This window comes from Acanthisitta chloris, unplaced genomic scaffold, assembly GCF_000695815.1.
Source record: "Acanthisitta chloris isolate BGI_N310 unplaced genomic scaffold, ASM69581v1 scaffold11940, whole genome shotgun sequence".
Taxonomy (NCBI): domain Eukaryota; kingdom Metazoa; phylum Chordata; class Aves; order Passeriformes; family Acanthisittidae; genus Acanthisitta; species Acanthisitta chloris.
This window is the reverse complement of record NW_008653409.1, coordinates 74,367-83,127: the sequence shown is the minus strand read 5'-3', so window position 1 is coordinate 83,127 and position 8,761 is coordinate 74,367. Positions and strand designations below refer to the sequence as shown.

At 42.8% G+C, this 8,761-nt stretch overlaps 1 protein-coding gene across 1 annotated transcript; it reads left to right on the top strand.

Annotated features, from left to right (window-relative positions):
* Positions 1–6,627: 6,627 nt before the first annotated feature.
* LOC103808172 (claudin-8-like) lies at positions 6,628–7,302 on the top strand. The gene has a single exon (XM_009080943.1). The coding sequence runs from the start codon at positions 6,628–6,630 to the stop codon at positions 7,300–7,302; it is 675 nt and encodes a 224-aa protein (XP_009079191.1).
* Positions 7,303–8,761: the final 1,459 nt, after the last annotated feature.

Genomic DNA, 8,761 nt, shown 5'->3' with positions numbered 1-8,761 from the left:
GTTCCAAATCCACACAGCACATATTTTTTATTTGTGGGTTTGTTGCTTGTCTGAGTCCCCCATTCATTCCTTCCCCTTCAGTGGAACTAATTACAAGTTTACTGTTATGCCTCAAAAAGGCCAGATTATTTCTACAATATATACATTATCACCACAATGATCTTATTACACCAAAAGATTAAACATTATTAATTGAATTGAAACAACCCTAATCTCCTCTGAGGTTTTCCTCTGCTAAACTCTTAATATAGACTCTAGGTAATCAGGTAAGACTGAAGTTTTGCTTTAATTCCCACCTGTGAAATCCTGCTGCAGTCATTGAGGCATCTGGGGTCTAACAGAAGACAAGCATTGCCCAGCTGGTTTTATCTTTAATGAACTATCATGTCACACTTGTGAAAGTATTATGATTCAGGATAGGCAGCCCTTCACAGCAAGAATGTTAGGAATGCTAAAAATAAAAGCCTGGGGACCTTTTAGAAAAGAAAATGAAATGTAATATGGTGATGCAACCACCAATAGGTTAGAGCAGAAATGCCACAAATGATAGGCTTTGTCCAGAGATGTAAAACTTTTAATCAAATCAGCTTAGGCAACATTTCATTTTAAAGGTCTGGCACCTGTCAATTGTTGGCTAATTGCAGGAGATGCTACAGAATGCTACTGAGGCAGCCACCTGAATGGGATAAACTGGGATTTAAAGTTCCTTTCAAACACATCCATCATGGCACTTTTTTAAACAATGAAGAAATAAATTAATCTCAGACTTTCATATTAATGTTCATGCCTCTTTCTGCATGAAGTAAAAAAGTGACTTCATACAAAACACTACATGTTCCAGCTCATTTCACAGCTGAAGGGCCATGGAGTCACATAAGCATGAGCTTGTGAAGTCAGATGTCAACTTCCTGCTATGACCCTTTCTAGCTCAAAGGGAGAAGCCATATACCAAATGCTAGAGTTCAGGGCCAGAAATGTCCTATAGCCTCCTCAGGGTGAATCTTTGCTAGTGAGAATGGTTCCTTATGAACTTTCCGTAGCCTGTCTTTTAAGCCTTCATAGGGATAGTTTCCATCTGTTAGAATCACAGAACCATAGAATATCCTGAGCTGGAAGGGACCCACAAGGATCATCTAGTCCAACCCCTGGCTCTGCACAGGACACCCCAGCAATCCCCTCATGTGCTTGAGAGTGTTGTCCAAGCACTGAGCTCTGTCAGGCTTGGGGCCATGACCACTGCCCTGGGGAGCTGTTCCAGTGCCCAACCACCCGCTGTGGGAAGAACCTTTCCCTAATATCCAGCCTAAATCTCCCCTGGTGCAACTTCAGGCCATTCCCTTGGGTCCTGTCACTGATCTCAAAGAGCAGGGATTGGTGCTGCCCCTGTACTGCCCCAGGTGAGGAAGCTGCAGACCCTGATGAGGTCTGACCTCAGTCTCCTCTTCTCCAGGCTGAGCAGACCAATTGACCCCAGCCACTCCTTGTATCACTTCTCCTCAGAGCCCTTTATCATCCTCATGTCCCTTCTTTGAACACACTCTAACACCTTTATCCTTTGTTTAGCATAACATTGTGTGCTAATAATTCTTATGAAGATTCAAAAACCTAATAGATCAAGTATTTGCATTCATCTGAGGTTTCAGCTCTTAAGGTGTACAGTGGCAGGGAGTATAGGAAGTTGTTGCCTCTGGTGCTCTTCAGCCACTGGTTACCTTCAGAAATCCTGTTTTGGATCTGTGTGTCCCTGTTCCAGTTTAGACAAATTTCCTGCATTAACACTTCACAAAACAAGAAGTTAAAAGCAGGTAAACTGAATTTTCTGTGGTGCATATGAATCTAAGGGGAACATCATCACATTGCCATCTATCTTATGGGCTTGAAAGTGTGAGAAGACAGAGAAGCAAACGTGTAAAATTATTTGACATATTAGGTAAAAAGATTCTCTGCCTTGCTGTTATATGACTAGCCAAGGATTATTATTTTTTGCACTCTGTCACTGTTCCTTTTGCCATCTGGACAATGGTGTCTTGTTAGTGGAGAGAGAAGGTCCAGGAGTAAAAGCTGCCTCAATTGAACAGAAGTGGCTCTTCAGTGAAGCTGGTTATGAATGTATGGGACTCTTTATGCTTGCACTAGGTGTATTGAACTGGCTTTTCATGTTCTGCTGCATTAGGTAAAAGATCTTGGAGAAAAGTAAGTGCCAGGTTACAGTATACCTGGGGCGAGCCATGGAGCAGTGCACATCCACTGACACAGTAATAACAGCCTTCCAAGAAAGAAAATGCTGAACAACTAGTCTAACATCAACACTCCTCTGTTTTTCATAGCAGCATCAATAATCAGGATTCTCTTCACTTTGCTACTGATGCAGGGTGAGTTTTTTTGAGGTATTGAGCAAACCCCTCTCTTCATTTCCCCCTCAGCATCAGTGATTGCTGTTAGCACTTCATAACACTGAAGTTAAATTTGCTACGTGCTCAGGAAGGACATTATGCTTAAAACATACTTTCCTGGTGCATTTTTGTTTCAAAACACCTTTAGTGGCTGAAAATGGGTCATAGCAGGGACTTGGGGGCTGTGGATTCTGGAGAAGCTGTGAGAAATGGTGCTCAGTCGCAGCTGAGATAATCACAGGGTTGTCTCCTCACTTCACCTCCTCCCCAAAAAGAGCAGCGTGCAGAAGAAAAGCCATGTAAGAAGGGTGAGGAATCCCATCTTGCTCTCACATGAGGGGGTTCAGTGGAGAAAGGTAGTGCCAAAGAGACAGGGAAACAGAATATCCTGACCGTGGAGTCCTGTTTGAAACTGTCACACAGACCAGCCAAGCCCAGGCCTGAAATGTTACATATTTTCTGCTCAGGCAGTGCTGTAGTTGCTTTAGATCCACATTTTTAGGACATTTTAGGTCCAAGAAACAGAACAGGTGCCTGCAGCTAACTCACCTGCTCTAGAGAGGAGAAAGGAGAGGAGGGCAGAGCTAGGAACACTAAGAAGGAAAATACACAGGTCATACAGAAAAGTTTGAAATCGACTTTAAGGGTATCAATTTCTTAACATAGGAAAGGAAAGGTTAAATTATGATGTACATATTTGTTTTATAACAAAACAATAGGATCCTGTGGCTGACAGTGAATTATTATTAGCTAGTCATCAGCATGTTTGATATTTCCCCATAATGAAATGGCATGTTTGAATATAGAGAACCAGTAATGAGACTCTTGACTTGCTCCCTTCTTGTGTTTTAATTGTAAACAAGCAGATGCAATCCATAATGCTAAATAAGGTTTCCCCACACTTCCTTCTGAAAATGATTTTAAGCAAGATAAGGCACTTAAATTTAATCCTTCTAAGAATGTACAAATGCTGAATCCTTGATGCAGACACAATCTTACCATGAATTTATATGGGAGCTTTAATGGTTTTGCAAATTAATCAATAATGTGGTTAAATTATATTTGCTCAGCTAATTATTTTCCATGTCCTGTAAATTAGAACTTCACCAGCCTCTAAGAAAACTCAGTCCTGCTGCTAGTACCACATTTGTGTTTACTTACTGATATATTATTAAAGTGCTTTTTTGTTTGTTCTGCTGTAGCCTGGTAGCTTTTTCTTTGCTGTTTGAGTGGGAACCATGGGGCTGCAAAACCATGCAATGATAATTACATGATTATATGTTTAATATGTCAAATCCATTTTAGCAGACAAATACTGTGCATTTACAGCCTCTCCTCAAAATCCTCCTTGTCCCACACTTGTAGCAGGATTCAACCACCCCCTTCCCCCAAGAAAATTTTGGGACATTTTTGGTGACTGAAATAGACCTTTATTGGGTTCTTAGCCTTGTGGCTTTTAAGGCTTTTTCAAGCATGGATTAGATTAGATGACATACAGAGGCTCCTTCTAACTCAAATTATTCCATGATTTTATGAAACTGGTCATCCAAGAAATTTTCCCTGCTCAGTTTTCCTGTTGTAGTTTTGTTTATGGCCATTGCTCCTTGTCCTGTCACTGGGCACCACTGAAACGAGTCTGACACCATCCTCTTTGCCCTCTGCCTTGGAGATATCTGTATGGATTGATGAGATCCCTCTCAGCCTTCTCTTCTCTGCACTAACCAGACCCAGCTCCTTCAGTCTCTTCTCATCAGAGAGATGCTCCAGACCCCTCAATATCTTTGTGCGCTCCACTGGACCCTCTCCAGTAGCTCGTCTTTCTTGAGCTGTGGAGACCAGAATTGAACACAGCACTCCAGATGTGCCTCACTAGGGCCAAGGAGAGGAACAGGATCACCTTCCTGACCTGCTGGCCATGCTCTTCCCGATGCACCCCAGGGCCCCATTGGCCCTCCTGACTGCAAGGACACGCTGCTGGCTCACAGTCAACTTGTCATCCTTTATTGCTGGCCAGAAATGACAACCTTCCCATGAGGCTGCCCAAGTGCAGTCAAAACTGACCTGGGCCTCCAGCTCACATGGGGGCCAGGGTCCCTGACTCAGGCTGCTGCAGCTCCCTTCCCCCCTTGCCTTGCTCACAGGCAGGGCAAAAGGGGCTCTAGCTGCCAGGTGAGGCAGGAGCCAAAACTGTAAATAAAGCTCTGGCAGGAGAAATCCAGAGCAGGCAGGGGAGTTGCAGTGGGATCAGATACTGCTGAGCACCACAGCAACAGGAGCAAAGCCAAAAATCCAGACCTCTGCTTGTCCCCTAACCTGCTTTTGGAGCTGCCACCAGACTCACTGCACTTCTCAGGGCAAGGCTCTCGGTGTCTTTGGAGTGGGAAAGGCATGCAGACAGCAGGTGTGATTTCAGAAAGATATACAAAGCCAAAAGGACAAATCAGGGCTCAAGGGACCATAAAGAGAAGGAGAGGCTACCTGCCTCCCACATTTTAACATGTTTTTATAAGAAGCAGCCTGCTGCAGAGGTTGGAAAAGCCAATGGGTATGAAAGCCAAACTGAATCTGGAAAAATTTGTAGAGTGTTTCTTACTTTGCCTTCCCTTCTAACCACAGTTGTGCGCACACACACAGAAACACACTTAGGGAGCATAAAATATTCTATGTTAGTGGGACTTTTATCTTTTCTCTATCTCTGATATGCCAATGAGCTGGCATATTTAGCATTGCACCACTCTATTTCTTTCGCATTTACTTTCTGGTTTTGAAGAGATATAAACGGCAAGAAAAAAACTAGAGGCAAGAAAGTTCAAATGAATAGCAGCAGGCTCATATTTCAATATCTAGCTAGTTATGTCCTAAATTGATGTTTTATAGTGTAACAAATTAGGTTTTGTCTTAACATATGGAGTACTACTTACAACAAAAAAATTCCTAGTTTATGCCTGATTTTTTGTTTTCCATGATAGGGCACATGCAGAGATCAGGTTGAATATTTCATGCAGACATTCATAGCTATATGAGTCTGTAAAAAGAATATACTGTTACATAACTATTTTGCTTATTTTTCCTTTATTTTTGACTGTGGTTTTTGTCCTGATTTTCACAAATTTCTTCACCTGACATTTTCCAGGATTGTCTGCTGGTCACATCACACAAGAACCCTTGAACGAACAGTTCACTTCCTCTCCATAATTCTTATGTTTAATTCATTTTTCTTAAATTAAACTGACCTTTTTCTCAAGTATTTGTTTTTACAGGTAATAGCTTTAGCAGATCTTGGAGCACCTATGCTTTCCATTGCACTAGACTCCATCATAGGCTAATTGCTGGGCTCACTTTTGCACGGGAAACCAATTTGTTACATAGCTTAAATCTCCATTCTGTAGAGGTGGAATGTGCTGTCATTTAAGCATGTGGATACCTCTGGAAGCCTGTCTACTCCCATAACACTGTGTAGAGCAAGAGAAATGTGTAAACCTATATATGTGTGCAGGTATTAGCAGGATTGGGGGCTCCTTTCTACCTCTTTTCCAGCTTTGACTGTCCTCTGCAGAACTGTTTCAGGTTTAGAGTTACTTTATCTTTATCCCTTTGATTTGCTTTGTTCCTCAATCCTGTCACTGCAGTGCTCTCCCCCAAGCCTCAGAACAAAAGTGCTTTTGGGAGCAGAGGCCCTGTGGAGGGAGCACAGCTCTGCCTTCGTCCTGGCTCTTTGCCACTGAGCTGAGGCAGAATATTCTTGCTTGTTCAGTGCCACAGACCCAGTAACTGCATCAGTGCACACCCAAGTCTCCCGGGCGAGACTGATCCATTCTCTCAGCACAGACAAACCTGCAGAACACAGCCAGAGTTAAGGGTGGGGCCTGTTGTTTTTTGAGTTTTTTTTTTAATAAGCAACTTCAATACAAAGCATTTGCCTCAGAAGGTACATTTATCCTAAGTGGCTCTTGCTGGTTTACACACACCCTGTCCTTTCTCTTGCTCTGGAAAGTTGTTCCACTTGATTGCTCAGTTTGCCTCTTTGAGCAGTGGTGGTAGGGGAATTACAAAGGCGATGAAGGCGCAGCCAAGTCCCAGGTACTGCGTGCCAGATTTTAGCTGATTTAAGCTGACTCTGAAGCCTCCTTTGCACCAGGGACAACGGCTTTGGAAAAAGCTCCTCTAGTTTTTGCCAGCAACGTGTGCCTGGCTCAGGGAACCTGCTGAGGTGTGCTCACCTTGCAAAGGCAGCATGGTCGGTGGGGCTTTGCAGATTGCTGGGCTGCTTGTTGGTGGCCTTGGCATGATCGGGACATTCGCTGTCACGGGCATGCCTCAGTGGAGGGTGTCTGCCTTCATTGAGACCAACATCATCGTGTTCGAGACCATTTGGGAAGGCCTGTGGATGCACTGCATCAGGCAAGCCAACATCAGGATGCAGTGCAAGGTCTACGACTCCGTGCTGGCCCTCTCACCAGACCTGCAGGCATCCAGAGGGCTGATGTGTGCTGGGTCAGTGCTCTCTCTCGTGGCTTTCGTGGTGGCTATCGTTGGGATGAAGTGCACGCGGTGCGGGCAGAACAGCTGGCAAGCCAAGGGCTATGTCATTCTGGCAGCTGGGCTCCTCTTCATCCTCTCAGGTGTCGTCGAGCTCATCCCAGTCTGCTGGGTTGCCAACTCCATTATCAGAGACTTCTATAACCCTGTGGTCAACGTTGCTCAGAAGCGGGAGCTTGGAGAGGCCCTCTACCTGGGCTGGTTGGCTGCCTTCTGCCTCGTGGCTGCTGGAGCCATATTCTGTTCCTTTTGCCGCTGTGGCGAGAAGCCCAGAAGCTATGGATACTCTGCACCAACCCTCTACTCTGCGCATAGCCAGGAGTTGCACAGGAGGACTGAAAGCTCATACTCCAAAAGCCAGTATGTCTAGATGCCTCCTGCCTTTTCCTAGTTTTGCAGCATTCACTCTGTCTGGATGGATTTGAGATTCCACACAAAAGGGCAGATAGAAAACTGCCTTTGCTTTCTGCTCCACAACTGCTGCTTGTGATGCTGTGGTTTGGAGCTGTAGTCACCCCTAATGGTCTCTGCTGGGGTTAAACCTACAGCATGGACAATTTTAATGCATGGAAAGATGAATGTTTAATGTTGTTTTAATAGTAACTTGGAATAGTTTTTGGGTCTCCTGGCTTTGCTTTGGGGTGGTTGTATGTGTTAAACAGTAATAAAGGGCTTAAAATCACATTGTATTATGAAATTCTAGCCTGTTGCAAAGAAGAGTGGAGTTAAGTGTCTGGGTTGGGCTTTTTTTCTGCCTGGGAAAGTAGGGATAACAGTGAACAAAGACAAGATAATAATGGTTTAAAAGAAAAGCATTCACTAAGGGATTGATTTACTGTAGGCTTAATGGAAGGTTGCATGGAAGATTTATTCAGCAGAGGAAGGTAAGCTGAAATACATGAAAAATATCCCTTATTTCAGAGAACAAACATAGCTTTCTAAGTTCATCCTAATTATCATCCTTTTGGGGAAAGTTAATATTTCTTTCGTAATCCATATTGGTCAAACTCATTCACAACCTTTGTTTTAGAAGCAGCAGTATTCCCTTGCAAACTCCTCGTGGCTTACAACATTTTCCAATATACCACAGACCACGAACACTGCGCTGATTACTTACTTCTTACAACACTCTGTGACATACCTATGTTTTTAAATGTGTCTTTTGTACAATCAAGCCAAGATTTTTGCTGCAATCTGCTCAAACCAGCACAGTTTACAGGCATAAAGAATATAAACAGTGATAGCATTTTCTCACAGTTCCCATTAAAACTGACTAAACATATTTTTCATGAGATCATGCACCCATAATAAACAACAATGTAAAGAAACCAAGCCTAACAAAAGTTAAGTAATTCCATACAAACTGATTTAATAAATGGCATAAATTAATCAATACTAGTAATATTTTAACTGAATTTTCTAATGAATTAAAAATGTGTAACTCCAGACCCACAGAAATCAATGGAATTTTGCCTTTGACTGTACTGGGAACATAATTCAATTTGTGGTGTTTAATGGGGAACGACATTCTCATTCCAGTGTTTGACTGACTATTTTAAATACCTTATAGGAAGTTTATTATGTGATCTGTTGTTCTCTAGCAAATTCTCAGTAATGCTAGTAAATTACCACTGGAAAGTTCAGAAACAAATTCCTCTCTTTGTAAGATGCAACTCCAAACAAGTTAGAAGAGATCAAAATCTACCCTGGAACTCTCTTCACAGTGTTTGTAAGACACATAGTAAAATGTGTTCGATTGTGTAATTTCATTTTTTCTCTTTTTTATGCACATGGTACATATGCATATGTAGCTTTCTATAATAGAGCAG